The 24,181-nt window shown below is 36.6% G+C and overlaps 1 protein-coding gene across 2 annotated transcripts in view; it reads right to left on the bottom strand.

The window, feature by feature from the left end:
* The window catches only part of LOC128684543 (DCC-interacting protein 13-alpha), a 66,088-nt gene that overhangs the window by 5,928 nt on the left and 35,979 nt on the right, over positions 1–24,181 (bottom strand). The window contains exons 9-13 of one of the 2 annotated variants that reach the window (XM_053770795.2): positions 22,658–22,799; positions 22,268–22,467; positions 21,932–22,044; positions 20,637–20,654; positions 3,488–3,683 (exon numbers count right to left, since the gene is read on the bottom strand). In XM_053770795.2, coding sequence (XP_053626770.1) covers positions 3,488–3,683; positions 20,637–20,654; positions 21,932–22,044; positions 22,268–22,467; positions 22,658–22,799 — 669 coding nt within the window. The remainder of the gene's footprint in view (positions 1–3,487; positions 3,684–20,636; positions 20,655–21,931; positions 22,045–22,267; positions 22,468–22,657; positions 22,800–24,181) is intronic. The other variant, XM_053770796.2, reaches the window with a different exon arrangement.

Genomic DNA, 24,181 nt, shown 5'->3' with positions numbered 1-24,181 from the left:
TATAGATCACAGAATACAGTATAGAACACAGCTAGTAATTAGTGTAAAAAAATTTGTGTGGACAATTGATTGGAATATAAACCCTTCTCTGAAACTTATCCTTGATAGCTGCAACAGAACAAACGAGTATAACAAAACACAAAAATCTGACATTTCCCATTCCCCCACATACAATTCAACATGTGTAAAAACTGCATGCATAAAAGGCCCCAAGATCTGGAATTCTCTGCCTGAATATCGAAAGGTCCCCTATCTACCAACTGATTCAGAGCTATTATTAAGAAGCACCTCCAGACAGCAATACACTGTCATAGAAAACCAGCTTTCATCTTAATTCTGTCCATTCTTCCAGCCTTCCTTCAACTCCCATTCATAATTGGTAACAATTGTACCATTTCATTTGTATTGTATTCTAAGCAACTTAATGTATCTTCATCTATTAAATCACTCAAGAAAACTGAAGACCACTAAACCAGTTTAAAATGTGTAATTCTTTTGTAACTGACCTTTCGTCATCAGCTACCTTCGTTATGACTGTAGTTAACAGCACAAGAAGACTTGCTTAATATAGTCTACATCTAGTTCTTAAGTAACATGCAAGGCTTATGATTAACTGCCCTAAGTGGCTTGCATAATTAATGATTGTCTTTTGTGCCTACTATTGTACTGATTCATTTAACTATACTTTTGTGAGCCATACAAAAATAAACATTTATTAATCATGCTTCATAACTGATTCCTGTCTATTTTAAATTTTATAAGCATGTCACTACATTAGTTATTTACTGCAGATTGTTCAGTATAGGTTAATTATATAATTATGAAGCCATATTTAGAAGATTTCTTTACACCATCACAAGTGTCATTTTTAGGTGTGACATGTATATGGCTGAGGTTTCCTTGTGCCAATGACAGTTTAAGAAAATACTTATGGTCATCTGCAATGCTGAATGATCCTACAGTTTATTATTAAACTATACACAGTATTGGAAAAGACTTTAGCCTTATTATAGTTTAATAATAATAAACTGTTTTTGAATACAGCATATTATTCAATGATACATTAGTAAAAATGTTCCAACCACTAATTACCTACAAAGCAGTATTTACTTGAGTGTAAAAGATAGGAGTGAACAGGGAAGAGCACTTTTTGATAAACATACCATGAATGAGAACAAGGTAAAGTGTATGAAGGGATTCAAAGAGACTTGTTAACCTGACTGAAGTCCTGGAGATGTGAAGGGCAGTGCTTGTATTTGGAAGGTGGAGTGGAGATACTGCAGTTCAAATACTTGTTTGGATTATGGTATCTTAACATTTTAGAGGAAGAAAAAGCTATTGTATGATGAAAGATCATGACATGACATGACTGTAGAAAAAAAACTGAATGGACAGTGGTTCAAATTCATAGCAAGGCAATCTATGTGCTGCAACTAGATTGGTGAATCTCATTGAGCAAGCATGGTACACTGGATAGCACACTGGCCTGCTAGTTTTAGGACTGACTTCCAAAGGGTTCATGCCCCACTTTGAAATACTGAATGAATAATTGTGAATGCTCCATTCTTTGGGCCATGGTACCTCAGTGGGAGGTAGCGTGTGAGTTAAAGAAAAAAAGTACATATTTTGAGTACAATAGTTATTACTGAAAGGATTACAGATAAGTCAGAGAGTAGAACTGCAGAAAAAGATGTTAGGGAGGGTAAGGGATGTGTAGACCATGTGTTAACAATACTTGAATAAAAGCAGAACTTTCATTACATTTATGGAATTAGATAAGGATATAATAGGGAAGTAATGTTGTAAATGTATGGAATAGGTGGTAGGTTATTTAAAGCAGTACAAAGCTTGTGTGTGGATAGAAAGGCTCAGGTTAGGCCTTAGACTGGGATGTGCATGATGTCACCATGGTTGTTTAACATACTGGTATTTACAGATGGGGTTGTAAAAGAAGTGAATGCTAAGGTGTTGAGGATAGGTGTGGGATTGACAGATGATAAATCTGGTATGGAGTAGTTGCCATCCCAATTGTTTTTTGATAACACGGTTCTTCTGAGAGATTGTGAAGAGCAGGCAATTAGAGACTGGATATCAGATTGGAGGGAAGGAGAATGGAGGAGGCAAATGTGCTCAGATGGCTGGGAGTGGACTTGTCAGCAGATGACTCTATAAGAGATGAGGTGAACTCAGAATTGATAACGGAAAAAAGGTGGGTTGTGAACTGAGGTATGTGTGGAGACAATAAGGCAGGGGTCAGCAACCTTTTGGAGAGAGGGTCAGACAGCTATGCAGTCTCTCGGAGGAGGGCCATGTTATTAAATGTAATATAATAACTTTCTCAAACTCAGGGTTGCTATTAGTTTTTTAAACCAATTTTGGCCTAATTCTAATAATACTTAACACATAACACAATTCATCACAAATAAATAAACATTATTATCGAATGCAGATACCTACTGTACAGTTGTTTTACCACCAGACAACAAACTCAAATGAAAAACTCTAAGGAGAGATGATACAAAGTAACTTTTCCAGGGACTGCTTAACCTTGAAGTAAACTACTGCATCTGCATTCGATACTAATTAGATAATTAGTGTCCAGATGTTAAGTTGGCAGGCTGGACAAAAACCTCATGCGGGTCGGATGTGGCCCATGGGCCGGGGGTTGCCAACCCCTGCAACAGGGTAATGTACCAGAGTATAGTGGTAACAACACTGTTGTATGGGTATGAAACATGGGTTCTAAATGTTGCAGTGAGAAGAATGCTAAGGCAGCAGAGATGAAATGTTTGAGGGTAATGTATGGTGTGAATATCATGCAGAGAATTTGGAGTTACTACAAAGTATTATTCAGAGGGCTGAGGAGTTGTTGAGGTGGTTTACACATTTAGAAGAACTGGAGAAAAACAGGATAACTAGATGGTGCATATAAATCTGGGGTGGTGAGGAAGAGGGGCAAGGTCATCCTAGGAAAGGTTAGAGGGTTAGCAGATGATAGTTAGATAATAGTGAGGGAAAGTAAAGTGTTTCTGTGGTCTGACATGCAGTCTGAGTGTGAACAAGGTAACATTTATTAAGAGGTTCAGAGAAAACCGGCTATCCAGACTTGAGTCCTGGTGGTGAAAAGTAGTGCCTGCACTCTGAAGGAGGGGTGGGGATGTTGCATTTTGGAGGGTCACCTGACCTGTAATATCACTGTGTTTCAAGCAAGACAGTGACTGAGTGACAATGAGGGTTTTATGCTTCATTGAGTCGCCCTACTTGGGTTAGAGAGCCAGGTGTTTAAAAAAAGTATGGGAAAAAATACTCTTAACATGTGTACAAAGATCAACAGAAGGGGATGGCATGATGAATTGTTCAGAAGCAGCAATGACTATTTAGGATGTGTGACAAGAGGTGGCATAAACTCACTATGATAACTGTGTTTGGCATTTGATGAGACACCCTTACAGGTTATATACATGCAAAGTACACCTCGACTCCTTACTTGTGGTTTTCACTATGCGTAGCCCAGTAAGCCACATCACTCAGGCTGTGCTGCAAACGAAGAGCTTTGGTGGTGGCATCAGAGAGCATCAAATATGAGCTTGAAATTGAGAGTCGCAGCTCATTGGTGGAGAAAACATTGTGAATGGCTCGAGCTGCCAAGATCCTCCTCATCACCTCACACACTACACTTTGGCCTGTGGGATACATAACTCTTTAATGTACAATTCTAATTACTCTACATCAAAATACATACCATATTCTAGATACTTTTAAATTATTTGCTTACATAATTTGTATAACCTCAATAGTCAAATTTCTATATCAAAGCAGAGGGAAGTGATGCTTACTAAACCAAAATTCATTCACTTATAACTTTATAAGGTATATATATGTAAATATACCTACACAAATGTGCACCCAGGCATTTACCAAGACTTGCATACAAATTCATCTATCATATATGCACACTTGCATGCACTCATGCACAACATACAAAATATTTTAGGACAGGGTAGACATGGAGAAGCTCTTTACGAGGGTAGAATGTAAAACAGACAGATGTGAAATTATACACACTAATGAGCAACAGGGATATTTGGAAACACTTCATTAAAAAAATAGAATGAAATGAACAATGGAAGCAGACTCCATACAAAGGTTCAAAACTACAAATGACAAAACTATTTCACATCATACAGTTGAAAGTTCGGAGGTGACCCAGCATTATGAGCTCACACACTACAAATTCTCATAGATAAGTTCAAAAAGCTAAGTACAGTCTACAAGTCCATCTTTGCAAGACTGGTAAAAACTGGCTAGGTTATGATTAACCCATAAATTTTATGCCTCTCACTTCACGTTTTAAACATGTTCCCTCTACATATACAGTTTAAACTGATCATTAAACACATATTTGCAATTGGTATTAAAAAAAAATAGTAGTTTAAAGTAAACCTTGAAACCAACTAGATATGGCATTAAAAACATTTTGCAAATAGATGAAATTAAACAGCTCCAAAAATACTAAAATATTAATTTCTACTTGTCTTATGATTCAGAACAGTGAAATAAATAGAAAATTAATAAATTAATCATGCCAAACTTAAACACTTGTTTCTCTCTATTATACAAACTATGTGATGAGACACTACAGTATCCTGTGCCTCCTTCCACAAGAAATGGGATGGAATCAACACAGTGTAACCTACTTTACTTCTAAGACATGACAGTTAAAGATATAGTAATTATGCTATAAGCAGCTTTAGGTACAACTAATTAGGTAAGAGACCTAGTCATCCTCTCTACCCTTTATGTCATATTAGGTAAGGTACCTTATCCTCTTTACCCTTGATGCCATATTCCCCTGATGTAGGAATTCTACACAAGCTTAAAAAGAGCACCTGTGATGTACCTACTTTAATAAAATTATCAATATAAATTAATATTTGCTTAGGCTATCTATTAAAATAAATTAACATGCATAATATTCAGTTATTACCATAAGTTTCTGCAATAATTCTGTCCAATTTACAAATGCCAGAGAACAGCAAAAGATGAAATAAATAATACAAGAATAAAAGATAATAAAATTAATAACTGCCTTCAGATGTAAAAGAAATCTGAGCATCCACTGGAACTTTTCCAGGGGTCAAGGACTTTCAGGAGGTAAGGGTTTCCCCATGGATGGGAAAACATAGGGACTGAAAAGCCAGATGCTTTCCCTTAACAAGCCTGATCTAGAGGAGGCAACTGCTTCCCCAGAACTTCCCCAACAGACACCCATGAAAGGCAGTGCCATATGCTCCCATAAGTACAGCGGAACCTCGGCACTCGAACCTAATTGGCTCCAGAAGGCTGTTCGAGTGCCGATCTGTTTGAGTACAAAACGAATTTTTCCAAACCAATTTTCTTTCTGGTAGCTATTACCCCTAACCCTCTTAAGCCCCATGGTGACTTATTTATACAAATAATATAAAAAACACCAAAAAAAATGCAAAGAAACATGAAATAGTTTACAGCAAAGCTCTATCAGGTCATGTTTGTTTGGTCGAGTGCTGACCAAACAATCAAGTACAGAGTTGTTTGAGTACCGAGGTTCTACCGTACATACACCAAGGTCACGTTCAGAATACCGAGAAAGTAATAAAGTCTACAAGCTAATATTTTCTTCCTTCAAGGATAATTTAACATTTGGAAGAGAAACAGTGTTGCCAAAATTAAGCACAGAGAATACATTTTTCAAACCATCTGCTAATGATGTATTTAATTTTATGCAATATAATTAATATGACAAATGCAAAAGACTTTCATGCAGCAAGCATATTCAAGATATAATTCTCAACATACAGTAATACTGTTGTACATTCTTAAATGAGAGTTCAGATTCAAAGTACTGCTGTCACAAAATCTTCAGTGAAGTTACAATTGTAGCAAGAGTTTTATTAAATGCTGTCAAGACAAATACGTAATAACAGAACATACTAGCAGGCATGCAAATCAAATACTCTAACCCATCAAATGTGATAAAAACATTTTATCCATTGTTAGAGTAATTACCTTGGTGTTAAAAGCCACTTACAAATTTGCAAAAATGAAAACAGCAAGAAAAACTAAGTTTAGAGTGCATTCTTTCATAAAAAAAATTTTACAAACCAAAATTTTACACTTATCATGCATATAGCACTACAAGACAGGAGGAACTATACGGGCATCAAACTTGAGACCTCATGGGAGTGAGTCTAGCAAATTTCCTTAGAAACTAAAACCAAATCCTAAAACGGGGATTTTAAATTACAACTGCTACTATTATTTTCAAATTAGATTGAGAGGCTTGTTATACACCAGTTCAAAAATGTCCTCCCTTTAAATATAATCCTACACTGTACTAAAATTTATATGAAAATCTCTTACATCACTATTGATAGGGGTTGCTTCCACACCTTACAGTAAGATTAACCTAGCAAGAAACAACAACTGTATTACCATAAGTGACACTTACCTCATCTACACTCCTACAATCATTTGTTTCCCAAGGCAATAAACATTAATTAGCATTCTCCTATTCCGTCTACCTCGGTAATCCCCCTGACGCTGCTCTAACATCAATGAAACACTTTTAGCCAACAACACTACCACCTTGATCTTGTCAAACACCCTGCCACCTTATCTCCATAGTACACTAAAATCTTTAACCCTTAAACTGTCAAAACATAGATCTACATTCGCTCACATACTGCTCCAAACATAGATCCACATTTTTTTAAATGCTTTCAAATGGAAAAAATCAAGGCTGGAGTGCTACGCATGTAAATGCAGATCTACGTTTGGACAGTTTAAGGGTTAAATAATATGAAATATAATTTTTGTAGCATGATCAAGAAAAACAGCTTTCAAATTGTATAGCGAAGTCTTTTGCCAACACACTGGTATGTACAATGTTAATTCAAGCACCTGAAATGTGTATCTAATAAAAATGAAACCGCATTTAATGTAAAAGTAAAAGACACCATTTTTCACGGGTTCAATCAAGCACAATATTGCATCTGATAATTATAAATGTTCCAAATTTTTCTCTGCTTTAAATATCTTTTTGAGTAACTTCATCTTATTCTGGCATCCATTAGCAAGGAACATACAAGTGGAAGTGGTCAAACACCTCCACAGCTCATAGAATCAGGAGAGTAAAATATTTGATGTTAAAGTGAGCACAATATAGTAATATCTACCAGTTAGTTAAGATGTGAATTTTGGATCTAAACCCTTAAAAGAGGGTTGTCTAGATGCTAGTAAAGGGCTTTGATGTAAAGAATCAGATGTACCCTTACATACCTTAGTTCAAACATGATTACTTCCCATTCCCCAGGTGCTATATGACCCCCCATCTCCTTTCCTACAGGTTTATCCCTTTCCTGTAACAATTTGCATTTGGAAAGCATAGTGCCTGTACTCTGAAAGACACGTGGGGAAGAGAGTCGGTGGGTCATTAGATCATGATGTCCATAAACTTCTGGAAAGATAGCTAGGGAGTGAAAGACAATGAATACTTTATGCACAGATCTTTACCTGCAATTCAAGCATGATATTAATAAATTTTGGTGTCACATGCCATCAGACCTAACTCCAAAACAAATTTACCCCATCTTTTGAAAATTAAACTGTAATAAGATCTTGCTACAATACTTACATAACCAAAGCTTCAGAGAAATCACACATAAAAATGAGAAAAATACGGCTTCATAAAAAAGTAAGTTTGACCTTTAACAGTAGTCTAAATAAAGTGAACTAAAGGTTTGTAAATAATGTCTAGTCGCAGTATATACCATATCTTATTCTCAAAACATTCATCCTCTGTTTAGGGTAAATCACCCCTCAAGGGAGATTCCTTGACATTAGTGATGGGCTCTTGATCTAAGGAATAAGGACCTGTGCTCTAATTCTTTGAACAGAGTCTGAATGCTTTACAATATCCCTTGCCACTGTGTGACCCCTACAGGTTCAGTTCACCATGAATGTAATATTAGGAAAATTCGTTTTCAATGCAACACAAAAAATAGATGTTTGGATTAAAGTGTCATAAACACTGATATAAAGCAATAAACCACTTGGACAGAAACATGAGATACAGGTAAGCAAGATTTGTATATATCGGCCTTGAAGACCCTCTTCAGATGAGCTGCTGAAGTTTGTCTCTGAGGCCATATAAACAAAACATCCTAACCTGTCTTCATTTGCCGAAGTGGTTTCTCACTTTCCTGTAATAAAATATTACTATTACATTCAAGGAAAGCACTAAACCCATATGGATCATACAGCTTCTGGGGTAATGGAAGGTATTCAGACTCAATTCAATGAATTGGAGCACAGGTCTAATTTCTTATATCAAAAGCCCCTTACCAGCATCAAGGAACCTCCCTGAAGGGGTGTAATGTAATGAGTTAGAGCTCTGTCATATGGCAAATTACATCTGGCAGCCCACAAAGTATTCCCACACAACATATTAGTTAAAATTTATTTTGGTTAGAAGTTAATCATCATTATTTCTTTCAAATCACACTCTTTACTTTAGCTTACCCTTCAAGGCACAGCCTTGATGATGAAAGTAATGAACCAAAGAACTGGAGCTGCCTTCCCATTCTCTGGATCAAACCTGACAACCTCCCATAATATTTTAACAATCTAAGTATGTATTTAAATCGGCCTCAGGACCAGAGATTGCCATATGTTTTAGATATAAAGTTGCCCCTTGAACAACGTAGGGGTTAGGGGTGCCAGTTTCCCCATGAAGTCAACAATCCGTGTATAACTTTTGACTCCTCAAAAACCTAACTACTAATGACCTACTGTTGACTGGTAGCCTTGCTGATAACATAAACAGTCAATTAACACACATTTTATATGTTATGTGTATTATACAATGTATTCTTACAATGAAGTAAGCTAGAGAAAGAAAATGTTATTAAGAAAATCATAAGGAAAAGAAAGCACATTTACAGTACAGTGGACCCCCGGTATTCGATGGCATCGGTATTCGATAAATCCGGTATTCAATGCATTATATCGCAAAAATTTTGCCTCAGTATCCGATCGAAAACCCAGTATTCAATGTGATTCGTACGAGACGTGTCCACATGTGGCCTGAACTGCCCTGTGTGTGCCAGTGTTTATAAGCCAGCCAGTGTGCGCGCATCAAAGGATGCATTCAGTACATTCCACATTATCACTGTTTTTGGTGCTTGTTTCTGCAAAATAAGTCACCATGGGCCCCAAGAAAGCTTCTAGTGCCAACCCTTCGAGAAAAAAGGTGCTAATGACTATTGAAATGAAGAAAGAGATAATTGCAAAGTACGAAAGTGGAGTGCGTGTGTCGGAGCTGGTCAGGTTGTATAGTAAACCACAATCAACCATCTCTAATATAGTGACCAGGAAAATGGCAATCAAGGAAGCTGTTCTTGCAAAAGGTGCAACTGTGATTACGAAACAGCGACCGCAAGTATTAGAAAATGTTGAGAGACTGTTATTGGTGTGGATAAATGAAAAACAGATAGCAGGAGATAGCATCTCTCAAGCGATCATTTGTGAAAAGGCTAGGCAGTTGCATGACGATTTGTTAAAGAAATTGCCTGCAACTAGTGCTGATGTGAGTGAATTTAAGGCCAGCAAAGGGTGGTTTGAAAGATTTAAGAATCGTAGTGGCATACATAGTGTGATTAGGCATGGTGAGGCTGCCAGTTCGGACCAAAAAGCAGCTGAAAAATATGTGAAGGAATTCAAGGATCACATAGACAGTGAAGACTTGAAACCTGAACAAGTGTTTAATTGTGATGAAACAGGCCTGTTTTGGAAGAAAATGCCAAGCAGGACCTACATTACTCAGGAGGAAAAGGAACTCCCAGGACATAAGCCTATGAAAGACAGGCTTACTCTGTTGATGTGTGCCAATGCTAGTGGTGATTGCAAAGTGAAGCCTTTATTGGTGTATCCCTCTGAAACTCCCAGTGTTCAGGAAAAACAATGTCCTCAAGGCTAATTTGTGTGTGCTGTGGAGGGCAAACAGTAAGGCATGGGCCACTAGGGACTTTTTTTATGACTGGTTACACCATGCATTTGCCCCCACTGTGAAAAATTACCTAATTGAAAAGAAATTAGACCTTAAGTGCCTCCTGGTATTAGACAATGCCCCTGGTCATCCTACAGACTTGGTAGAGCGACTTTCTGGGGACATGAGCTTCATTAAGGTCAAGTTTTTGCCTCCTAATACCACTCCTTTCCTGCAGCCCATGGACCAGCAGGTCATTTCTATCTTCAAGAAACTGTACACAAAAGCTATGTTTCAAAAGTGCTTTGTAGTGACCACAGAAACTCAACTGACTCTAAAAGAGTTTTGGAAGGATCACTTTAATATCCTCAATTGTATAAACCTTATAGGTACGGCTTGGGAGGGAGTGACTAAGAGGACCTTGAACTCTGCTTGGAAAAAACTGTGGCCAGATTGTGTAGACAAAAGGGATTTTGAAGGATTTGAGGCTAACCATGAGAAGCCTATGCCAGTTGAGGAATCCATTGTGGCATTGGGGAAGTCCTTGGGGTTGGAGGTTAGTGGGGAGGATGTGGAAGAGTTGGTGGAGGAGGACAATGAAGAACTAACCACTGATGAGCTGCAAGATCATCTTCAAAAGCAAGAGGCCAGACCTGAGGAAACTGCTTTGGAGGAGGGTATAGAGAAATTGGAGAAGTTGCCTACTTCAAAGATTAAGGAGATGTGTGCAATGTGGCTTAAAGTGCAAACCTCTTTTGATGACAATCACCCTAACACAGCTATTGCAAGCCGTGCTGGTGACTATTATACTAACAATGTTGTGAAACACTTTAGGAATGTCATAAAGGAACGGGAGGTACAGGCCACTATGGAGAGATATGTTGTGCAACAGAAGTCCAGTGACTCTGAAGCTGGTCCTAGTGGCATTAAAAGAAGAAGGGAAGTAACCCCGGAAAAGGACTTGCTACCTCAAGTCCTAGTGGAAGGGGATTCCCCTTCTAAACACTAACACCTCTCCCCTCCTCCCATCCCATCAATCATCACTAGATCTTCATTAAAGGTAAGTGTCAATTATTCTATTGTTATTGTTGTTCTTGTAATTATTCTATTGCATTAAACTTAATATTTCGTGTGGTAATTTTATTTTTTTCATACTTTTGGGTGTCTTGCACGGATTAATTTGGTTTCCATTATTTCTTATGAGGAAAATTGATTTGCTTTTCGATATTTTTGGTATTCGATGAGCTCTCTGGAATGGATTAATATCGAATACCGGGGGTCCACTGTACTGTACATCATCTGTTTACAATATGAATCATCTCTCTGTCAGTACCTACACCAATATTGTATTATATGATACAAAACAGTGTAGATGTTATATTATTAACACAAGACATCAAAAAATGAAAAGATAACTTGAAAAAGAAATTCACACTCATTTACGATTTAATGTTGTCTTTACGTATGTTTACATGTCTCTTGACAGTAAATGGAATATGAATGATCTGTAAATATATTATTATTAGTATTATTATTATAGTACTATTTTTATATTACTGACCCTTGTGGGTTTAGCTCCTAGTTATGATTATAATGATAATAATTATTATATTATTACTTCTTTACCTTTTACTTTTCTTTTTGGGTCACCCTGCCTCAGTGGGAAATGCCCATGTTAAAAAAAAATTATTATTATTATTATTATTATTATTATTATTATTATTATTATTTGGTTATAGTATTGACCCTTGCAGGTTTAGTGCTTAATTATGATTATAATAATAATTATTATATTATAGTATTGCATCTTTACTTTAGCTTACACTTCTCTCAACTGTGAATGGAACATGTACGATCTGTAATTGTTTGTGTGTGTAAAATTTGATAAATTTTAACTTTTTATGGTAATAAATAATAAATTAGACTAGAATCTATATAGTATATACAGTGGAACCTTGACTTACGAGTGCCCCAACATACGAGTTTTTTGAGATACGAGCCGTCAATCGGTCGATTTTTTGCTCTGAGTTACGAGCCAACATTTGAGTTATGAGCCAGCTCCCCCCCACTTTCCCCTCAACCCAAAACCTGGACACCTCTCTTGTTTATCTATAATTTCATGCTTTAATTCCATGGAAACCATTCTCTTTTTCTTACCAGCACTGTCCTTTACACTTAACTTTCTTAGGACCCATGGTTAGAAAAGCAAAATTAAGCCAAATGACTGTCAAAAATGTAAGCAAATCAGGAGAGAACTGCTGCCACAGCGAGGTAAACACTGCACTGAGTTGACTTAGTTCTGAAGCTCTCGTTGTTATAATAATGTATTATTATTATTAATTTAGGGAACTGAAGCTCTATTATTATTATAATTATTATTTTTTTTTTTATTATCACACTGGCCGATTCCCACCAAGGCAGGGTGGCCCGAAAAAGAAAAACTTTCACCATCATTCACTCCATCACTGTCTTGCCAGAAGGGTGCTTTACACTACAGTTTTTAAACTGCAACATTAACACCCCTCCTTCAGAGTGCAGGCACTGTACTTCCCATCTCCAGGACTCAAGTCCGGCCTGCCGGTTTCCCTGAACCCCTTCATAAATGTTACTTTGCTCACACTCCAACAGCACGTCAAGTATTAAAAACCATTTGTCTCCATTCACTCCTATCAAACACGCTCATGCATACCTGCTGGAAGTCCAAGCCCCTCGCACACAAAACCTCCTTTACCCCCTCTCACCAACCTTTCCTAGGCCGACCCCTACCCCGCCTTCCTTCCGCTACAGACTGATACACTCTTGAAGTCATTCTGTTTCGCTCCATTCTCTCTACATGTCCGAACCACCTCAACAACCCTTCCTCAGCCCTCTGGACAACAGTTTTGGTAATCCCGCACCTCCTCCTAACTTCCAAACTACGAATTCTCTGCATTATATTCACACCACACATTGCCCTCAGACATGACATCTCCACTGCCTCCAGCCTTCTCCTCGCTGCAACATTCATCACCCATGCTTCACACCCATATAAGAGCGTTGGTAAAACTATACTCTCATACATTCCCCTCTTTGCCTCCAAGGACAAAGTTCTTTGTCTCCACAGACTCCTAAGTGCACCACTCACTCTTTTTCCCTCATCAATTCTATGATTCACCTCATCTTTCATAGACCCATCCGCTGACACGTCCACTCCCAAATATCTGAATACATTCACCTCCTCCATACTCTCTCCCTCCAATCTGATATTCAATCTTTCATCACCTAATCTTTTTGTTATCCTCATAACCTTACTCTTTCCTGTATTCACCTTTAATTTTCTTCTTTTGCACACCCTACCAAATTCATCCACCAATCTCTGCAACTTCTCTTCAGAATCTCCCAAGAGCACAGTGTCATCAGCAAAGAGCAGCTGTGACAACTCCCACTTTGTGTGTGATTCTTTATCTTTTAACTGCACGCCTCTTGTCAAGACCCTCGCATTTACTTCTCTTACAACCCCATCTATAAATATATTAAACAACCACGGTGACATCACACATCCTTGTCTAAGGCCTACTTTTACTGGGAAATAATTTCCCTCTTTCCTACATACTCTAACTTGAGCCTCACTATCTTCATAAAAACTCTTCACTGCTTTCAGTAACCTCTCCTACACCATACACTTGCAACATCTGCCACATTGCCCCCTATCCACCCTGTCATACGCCTTTTCCAAATCCATAAATGCCACAAAGACCTCTTTAGCCTTATCTAAATACTGTTCACTTATATGTTTCACTGTAAACACCTGGTCCACACACCCCCTACCTTTCCTAAAGCCTCCTTGTTCATCTGCTATCCTATTCTCCGTCTTACTCTTAATTCTTTCAATAATAACTCTACCATACACTTTACCAGGTATACTCAGCAGACTTATCCCCCTATAATTTTTGCACTCTCTTTTATCCCCTTTGCCTTTATACAAAGGAACTATGCATGCTCTCTGCCAATCCCTAGGTACCTTACCCTCTTCCATACATTTATTAAATAATTACACCAACCACTCCAAAACTATATCCCCACCTGCTTTTAACATTTCTATCTTTATCCCATCAATCCCGGCTGCCTTACCCCCTTTCATTTTACCTACTGCCTCACGAACTTCCCCCACACTCACAACTGGCTCTTCCTCACTCCTACAAGATGTTATTCCTCCTTGCCCTATACACGAAATCACAGCTTCCCTATCTTCATCAACATTTAACAATTCCTCAAAATATTCCCTCCATCTTCCCAATACCTCTAACTCTCCATTTAATAACTCTCCTCTCCTATTTTTAACTGACAAATCCATTTGTTCTCTAGGCTTTCTTAACTTGTTAATCTCACTCCAAAACTTTTTCTTATTTTCAACAAAATTTGTTGATAACATCTCACCCACTCTCTCATTTGCTCTCTTTTTACATTGCTTCACCACTCTCTTAACCTCTCTCTTTTTCTCCATATACTCTTCCCTCCTTGCATCACTTCTACTTTGTAAAAACTTCTCATATGCTAACTTTTTCTCCCTTACTACTCTCTTTACATCATCATTCCACCAATCGCTCCTCTTCCCTCCCGCACCCACTTTCCTGTAACCACAAACTTCTGCTGAACACTCTAACACTACATTTTTAAACCTACCCCATACCTCTTCGACCCCATTGCCTATGCTCTCATTAGCCCATCTATCCTCCAATAGCTGTTTATATCTTACCCTAACTGCCTCCTCTTTTAGTTTATAAACCTTCACCTCTCTCTTCCCTGATGCTTCTATTCTCCTTGTATCCCATCTACCTTTTACTCTCAGTGTAGCTACAACTAGAAAGTGATAATTTAGGGAACTGAAGCTCTATTGTTATAATTATTATTATTATTTTTATTATTATTATTATTAATATCATTAATAATTTAGAGAACTTGAGCACATATCCAGTTCCCTTCATTAAGAGCCCCTTACCAGCATCAAGGTTCCTTGACATTGGTGAGGGTCTCTTGATCTAGGGAATTGGATATATGCTCTTGTTCCCTAAATTAATAATAATAATAATAATAATGACAGCTTCAGTTCTCTAAATTATCAATAATAATAAATAATAATTATTATAATTGCAATGACGATAGAGCTTGTTCCCTAAATTAATATAATAACAATAATTATTATAACAATAGAGCTTCAGTTCCCTAAATTATCAATAATAATAATTATTATTATTATTATTATTATTATTATTATTATTATTATTATTATTTTACAACAATGATAGAGCTTCAGTTTCCCAAATTAATAATAATAATAATAATGTACCACCCCGACAACTAACTACATGATAACCACCTGGTGGTTCACAATTACACTCACTCACCCACTGACTATAAACACAGAAATACTAATCTTAAAATAATAAATCCTAACTAGTCATAAGTTTGCCTATGATACTCCAATATAGACACACCTTGTATTGTGCCAAAACAAAAGCATTCACATTGCTAAACTCACAAATTATGATGTAGTCACTTAGCCTTAATACCATAATTTGTAAGGATTTAATGTTAAGAATTAATCTAAGTCTGCCCGAAATGCCTAGCCATGCTAGGTGTCCTAGTGGCCCCCTCTGTAATTAGTATTTTATAACATGTAAACCACACAATACCCAAAACCTGTAAACCCCACATTGTAACCCTTATAGAAAATAAACTTGAATTGAATTGAATTGAACAATACGTACGTAATAATAATTCAGAATCCTGCAGCTAGTTGGCGCAGCTGATGTTTACATCGCTGTCGAAGCATTTCTCTCCTGATTTGCTTACAATTTTGACAGTCATTTCGCCAAATTTCGCTTTTCTAACCATGGGTCCTAAGAAAATAAGTGAAAAGGACAGTGCTGAGAAGAAAAAGATGATGATTTCCATAGAATTAACGCATGGAATCATAGATAAACATACGGAGGTGCACGAGTTGTGGATTTAGCCAGACAATACCAGCGCAGTACATTTACTATACAGTGGACCCCCGGTTAACGATATTTTTTCACTCCAGAAGTATGTTCAGGTGCCAGTACTGACCGAATTTGTTCCCATAAGGAATATTGTGAAGTAGATTAGTCCATTTCAGACCCCCAAACATACACGTACAAACGCACTTACATAAATACACTTACATAATTGGTCGCATTCGGAGGTGATCGTTATGCGGGGGTCCACTGTATGTACCCCTCAAGGAAGGTTCCTTGATGTTGGTGAGAGACTCTTGATTTAGGGAATTGGGTCTGTGCTCCAGTTCCCCGAATTAAGCCTGAATGCCTTCCATATCCCCCCACCAGGCGCTGTATAATCCTCCGGGTTTAGCGCTTCCCCTTGATTATAATAATAATAATAATAATTTACTATATGTACGATACTAAAGCAGCAGGATTCATTAAAGGCTATAGTGCCAGCCAAGGGCGTTACATAACATCTAAGCTGCAAACCTCTGTCCATGAAAAGATGGAGAAGTTGCTGCTGACGTGGTTGAGAGAGAAGCGGCTCGCAGGAGATACCGTATCAGTTATGTTCAGTGATTAAACAAAACAAATTGTATCAGTTATGTTCAATGTGTAAGTACATACGTATACACTTTATATAAACAGTTTATTATTTCTTTACATTCTGTAGTATATTATGATTCATTATGTGTTTATATACAATATTTTCAGTGTTTTCCTTAGAAATATAGTGATCTATTGCAGTTAGCCTCAAAAATACTGTTTTCTCTTACAATAAGAGCACGGAAAGATACTCTCAGTATATACACACAGGAAATGGCGGACATATTCCCTGCTGCCTCTGCCACTGTATTATGGCCTATTTTATTAATTCTAGAGTATATATCATGTTTCTGTATTAATTATATTGTTTATTATGTCATATTAGATGAACTGTGATAGACAAATAAGCCGTATAGTTGATAATAGCCTCATATTCAAGTATTTTTTTCTTGGCTCTCCAGAGTTCAGGAACGGATTAATGACTTTTCAATTAATTTAAATGAGGAAAATTAATTTGATATACGAGTAAACTGAGTTACGAGCTAGCTCCTGGAACGGATTAAACTCGTAAATCAAGGTTCCACTGTATTTTATGTATTCATGACCTACCCAACTTTTTCTTTATTTTTAGGTCGTAAACCTCCAAAAAATTTTCAAATGTATTTATTGAAAAAATCCTTATGTAAGTGACCTGTGCAGTTAAAAACCCATGTTGTTCAAGGGTCAACTGTTGTTTTTGTGCTATTTTCTCACGCAATCTCTCTCATACCTCCGACAGTTCACATATAGTATATAGCAACATCTTGACTTTACAGTACACCATCCTCAAAAACTTCAAAAAAAAAAAAATTATAAAATCAGTTAAGAGCCTATTCTCACAAATGTAGATTAACCCTTAAACTGTCCAAACATAGATCTACATTCACTATCACAGTGCTCTGAACGTAGATCTACATTTTATTTTACATGCTTTCAAACGTAAAAAAAAAAAATGTAAATCTACGTTCGGAGAGCTACGTGAGTGAAAGTAGATCTACGTTTGGACAGTTTAACCCTTTGAGGGTCGACAGGCCCTCTCCAAGACTCGTTCTCAGGGTCGGCCAAATTTAAAAAAAAAAAAAAATAATTTTCGCTTGTGAAAAGATAGAGAATCTTTTCCCAATCATAATAGCACCAAAAGTTTGAAATTTGATGGAAAACTTACGGAATTATCCTCTCACGAAGTTAGCGGTCTCGGCGATGTTTACGCATCGGCGATTTTGCCCACTTTGAGCCCCATTTTCGGCCAATTCCACTGAACTAGTCGGCAAAAAACATGAATATTTCGCTAGAACTCCACTTTTTCCATCGAATGAGTGCAAGAAACCACCCATTTATCAATTTCAACTATTCAGTACAGTGGTCAGAATTTAGCAATTTTGCCAATTTCACACAAATTTCAAAAGATGCCAATTTCCGAATAGGGTCCAGAATAAACAAGAAAGACATTCCTGGCACTAAAATGACATTTCCTCTGTTCATTAGTCACATCTCAAGGCCCCTCTTATATTCTTTTGCTTTCCACTTTGAATTTTTATTCTCACAAAAAATAGAAGATTTACTGTTATGCAGACTACTACATTAGTGTAAAAAATGGTATAAATAATATTGGCGCACTTGCGAAAGAATATTAGACTCACCAGTTAACGTGTATTGGACGCTTGGCATGATTTGTTTACTTTTGAACTTTGGTAAAAATCGAACACTTCTGCTACTTTGAGCTCAATTTCAATGTACTTTTTATTGTAAAACCAGTCAAAATCATCTGAATTTCTGTATTATGTCTTCCATTCTATAAAATGAGACCAAGAAAACTAGAATACAACAATAAATACCATACAAAAATACAGTGCAAAGTCGCTGTTTTATTCCAAAAAAACGATCAAAGTTTTTTTTTCTCATTATGCACTGTGTGCTGCAGGATTTTTTTTATACTGTGCACACTGACCACATAGACCCATTCTTTCATATGTAGGCCTACCAGCTTTCTCCCACTACATTTGAGGGCGCTAGAATTTAGGCGTACTAGTACGTCAAAAACCCTGGGTCATAAGCCGTACTAGTACAGCCGAAACCCTCAAAGGGTTAAGGGTTAGAAAAAACTATAATATTAAAAAAATAATTCATCAAACCTAATACAATACATTTTAATGTACAGTGGACCCCCGGTTAACGATATTTTTTCACTCCAGAAGTATGTTCAGGTGCCAGTACTGACCGAATTTGTTCCCATAAGAAATATTGTGAAGTAGATTAGTCCATTTCAGACCCCCAAACATACACATACAAACGCACTTACATAAATACACTTACATAATTGGTCACATTCGGAGGTAATCGTTATGCGGGGGTCCACTGTATTAATAACACCCAAATTTCCAGATTCACACACAGTATTTTAACAAATTCCCATAGCTAATATTAACTAGAAAGACATAGAAAACTGTAAAATACATTTAAGATTTGCTATTACATGCTTAGTTCTACTCTACTAATGCTATACAACTCGCTAATACACCAATATCATATTGAACACATGTGATCTTGGGGAATTCAACAATAAACTATCAAGCCAATTATTACAAAAGCAAGAATTGGCAATCAGGACCCTAACAACAGCAACTTCAAACAAAATATAGCATCCTCTGTTAAATTCTAATACTAAATGTTCAAGCCATTCAAATATTATCATGTGCACTCTTGCATCTACAAACTCGAACATCTACAATACCCTACACCAATTCTAACCATGATCCAAGTTATTTCTAGAAGGCTCAAATAGAATTCACTGGTTCAACACAGAAAATAAATAACTCTGACAAGCCACATTTATGACTCAACACAAACAAACTTTGTGCATATAAAGGGTCCTAAAATAGGATGTGGGTTACCAGGAGCAAGTCAGAACTTGCACAATATTCACTAATTAAAAACAATAAATGAACACTGCCTAAACTTCAGGTAACACCCCGCTAGGAAGCATTTGCATGTATCAACCATTACTAATATAACTTATACCTTCCACTGAGAATAAATTGGTTTGACTGAAGTAGTTATTCCAACAAAAGTATTCATACTTTAGATAAAATGCAAAATTCACTATCCTCCTTAAAATTGCAAATATATTCCAGAAGTTCTGTAAGGACAGCATCTTGCTAATAATTATGCCTGAGGTATGTATCTTAGAATTACTCTTGAAGTTATGAATCTTAATAAAAATTTATAGTGTCTTGGAAAACATCACAACTAATATTGCTTACAAATAAAAGCACCAACTGTATTATTAAAGGAGCATAGTATTATGGCCCTATTTGTTATGATTATTGTTAGTCTTATCATTGTAACTGTCATCCAAAAATAAATTACTTATTTCCAAATAAGGAAATATTTTTATACAATTACCAATTGAACAGTTATTTCGAATAGCAAAAATTATCATTTTAATAGTAATTAGCATTAGATTTCCCAAAATGCTGTGAATAATATGACCTTTTGTAAAAATTATAACAACTAATATTTTGCAACAACTTTAAACCGTATTTATATCTAAGTACGTACTTTACATTTTCAAATGAATTGTTCTACTACTACAGTATTACAAATCTGTCGAAACACGTACCTTAGGCTGGTGATAACTATCTGCATCTTTGATAATACTTTCGTCTACCTTACACCCTTTAAAGGAGACCTTGATGCTAGCACAGGGCTCTAGATTCAAGGAATTGGAGATCTGCTCCACTTGCTTGGATCAAATCTGAATACCTCCCATTCCCCAGGTGCAATACAAACAAGCTACAGGTGTGGGATATCCCATGAAAAATAAAAATAATCTACATTTGCAAATTTTTAAAATGGGTTTTCTACCATCAACTTATAAAGTACGTTAGGATATAAATTACAGTATGAAAACTGGTTCAATTTAATACTTTTTGACAAGAACTTGTCAGTGCAATACAAGGTGCTCAATAGTAATTAAAGTACAGGTCGCATTAAAGCAGACAATACAACTAAATCAGATCACTCACCATCTATGAAAGTAATAACTGAAAGGAAGGTGATATAAAAAATCAATATCATGTGAAAAAGTGCAATGAAAATGTTGAAATAAAAACTGCTCATCATTGACACAAAGTAACAAAAGGAGCACAAATGGAATACATCATCAAATTTCAAAGCATCATCCAGGATATTTTGTATTGCTACTCACAATCAAAAATCATATATTTTTAACATGCTGATTTGAAAACATTTTCATAAATATGGCATGAGCTTGAAATTATTTATTCTATTTTCTAAAAAAGCAACAAAGCTAATAATTTTGTTAGTTTACCTTATAATTTCATTTAAATTCCCCCAAAACTTGAGGATATGGCATCAAAGTTAAATATTCCCAAACATTTTATAACCTCTCTCCCTTGCCTACACTTTACATCAAATTAGTGGGTTAATCCCCTGACAAGAGGAAGAAGCAAGGGCACCAGTATCAAGTTATACTTCCCTGAATCAAACTCAAATCCTCAGGTGCTGCATAATCAAAATGGGATGAGCACTTCCCCATAAATACATAAGCTGATTAATTTCAGGAACATATATCAACCTAAGATTATAACTGTATAACTAATGAGGTGGACACCACAGGTTGCACATGGTATCCAATAACAATAAACCATGGAAGGGAGAGATGGGGAAGGAGAGGTGAAGGATGTACATCCAGTATAGTATGTCTATACCTCTATTGAAGGCTGCTCTACCTAGGAGGAATATAGCCAAGTCTGAACCCGAATCTTATGTGGTGGGCTCACTAATATTCCCACCCTAAGTGAAAAAACCCTCTATCAGTAATACATAATAATAAAAAGATTCAATGAAAAAGGAAATGCAAGTTAGATAGGAAAATGTATGGAAGATGTGGGAGGGCAGTGAATAATAAAATTGTAGTATGGGCCAGTTGGGTATATGGAGAGTATGACCGATGATTGGATCATGAGGAAAATGTACAAAAGGAAAGTACAAGGTGATAAGCATGACTGATGAGGAACCAGCTTCACAGATATGAGAAACTGTAAAGAATACTAGAAAATTTTCCTGAGAACATAAAAGGGAATAGAAAAGGCTAAAAACACAATGCTTAAATAAAACTGCCTGGAGGTTTCTCTGTCATCTTCCTCAGATGGAAGCTCCACGGTAAGGCATCAGAAATGCAGACCACTAGTAGAACATCAATCATAAGTATTTCCTAGATGTGCTCTTGTCATACATTAAACTGTTCCTGATTGTAAAACTGAGCAATTCAAAAGAGCAATTCTATAAGAAGACTTACCTTTGTCCACATTAACACCCATGGAGCCAAGGAAACGTACAATGAAGAAATTGCTTCCTTCGCTGTTATCATGCCCTTTTTCCTCACTTGCATTGTCTTTCTGAGTCTCATCACTGCAATTACATATTCATTACATAAGAATTAATTATTAAGTCAGTAGCATCTTTCGAGCAATAAAACAATGATAAAGTTTCTATTCATTTAAAGGTAAATAAGGAGTGGTCAACTTCCTATAGTTAACTCATATGTTTCATAGGACTAAAGTTCTACTGCAACAAAACAAATGTTTTAGTTCATAGAACAAATATCACCACAGCCTAAATTTTTCAAACTAACCGTTCAAGATTAAGCGTGGTAGTTTCTTCAGGTGATGTGAGCAGATCAAACACTATAGGAGTATCAGGTGGGATGGGTGCTTCGTGTGGACTGCTTGCTGTGGCCAATGAGCTTGATGATGTTGTTGTAGATGATGTAGCAATAGTTGGAGTAGAAGGAGCTGAACCCATTGCAGCAGATGCAGCATGGAACTTGTCTGCCTGTTGGAGGCATTAATTTAATTATACAAAAATTGTCATTTCTACATAAAAATACTATTCATTACTTTCATAAAGAGCATCCTTCTATGTTTATTTGGTCAACACATATCCTTGGTTCCTGAGCTACAGTTTCTTTTTAAACTCTCCTGACTATCTATGATCAAAATATTAATGTTAACTGAGCACTTACAAAAAATTGTCCCACACCCGAGAAGAGGGAAGCTGGGGCAGCTTTCTCATCTTTGATGTAACCACCATCTTTTGCCAGGTTGTGAATTGTCAGCATCCATTCATCACGCTCACGATCATTCAGAGCTTGAAGCGTCACAGATCTACGAAGTCATCATACACTGAATATCAAGATTTACAGTCATATTCTAAAAAACATGAGTACTGCATTTTTCTGCTGCTTATAAATAATTTATTTATTTTAATGGTCATAATACTCATGAGGATAATTTCAGTGCAAAATTTATTTATTTATGATACTTTCTTTTTCTTTCTTTTTGGGTCACCCTGCCTCGGTGGGAAATGGCCGAAGTGTTAAAAATAAATATATTTAAATACAGTTAGTATTAAGTTAAGTGATAGTTGTGTAACGTGCCCCACTCCCATCCTATGAGCAGTCCATTATGAAAAATATATACTGTGGCATTTTTTAAAGACCTAACCAAAATGATGACCCTGTTAAAGAAAATGAATTAAGTGAGACTCCTTAAGAGTAAAAATAAAACTGGCATTAGGTTTAATGAAAATAAACATAAGAAATATATTTTGTATTTGAGAAAAATCTCGGCAAACTCTTCAATACCAGCTTTTGAATTAAGAAAGTTACTGTATACAAAAAAACCTGCTCCAACTATTTATAGGGAGTGGAGTAAAGGCCATTTAAGTGCTTGGGCTTAAACATCCAGCAAGCTTGTATGAAGGTGTCAGATCACTAAGTGAAGGCAAGTGGTTTTTGTAACCTGATGTGCTGTTGGAGTATGAACAAGATAACATTTATGAAGGGAGTCAGGGAAACTAGTTAGTTGAACTCAAACAAGCATCATCATTAAGTTAAGCACCAAACCAATAACCAAATGTATAATATATTTCATTTTAATTTTTTCAACAAGTCGGCCGTCTCCCACTGAGGCAGGATGACCCAAAAGGTAAGAAAATCCCCAAAAAGATAAAACTTTCATCATCAATCAACATTTTCACCTCACACATACATAATCATTGTTTTTGCAGAGGCGCCCAGATACAACAGTTTAGAAGCATATATAAAGATTATAACATATTCCTCCAAACTGCCAATATCCTATACCCCTCCTTTAAAGTGCAGGCATTGTACTTCCCATTTCCAGTACTCAAGTCCGGCTATATAAAAATAACCGGTTTCCCTGAATTCCTTCACACTGCTCACATTCCAACAGCTCGTCAGGTCCCAAAAACCATTCGTCTCTATTCACCCCTATCTAACACGCTCACTCACGCTTGCCGGAAGTCCAAGCCCCTTGCCCACAAAATCTCCTTTACCCCCTCCCTCCAATCTTTTCGAGGACAACCCCTACCCCACCTTCCTTCCCCTACAGATTTATATGCTCTCCATATCATTCTACTTTGATCCATTCTCTCTAAATGACCAAACCACCTCAACAACCCCTCTTCAGCCCTTTGACTAATACTTTTATTAACTCCACACCTTCTCCTAATTTACACACTCCGA

This window comes from Cherax quadricarinatus, chromosome 4 (genome assembly GCF_038502225.1).
Source record: "Cherax quadricarinatus isolate ZL_2023a chromosome 4, ASM3850222v1, whole genome shotgun sequence".
Taxonomy (NCBI): domain Eukaryota; kingdom Metazoa; phylum Arthropoda; class Malacostraca; order Decapoda; family Parastacidae; genus Cherax; species Cherax quadricarinatus.
Note: the sequence above shows the minus strand (reverse complement) of the source record. Positions and strands in the feature narration are given on the sequence as shown.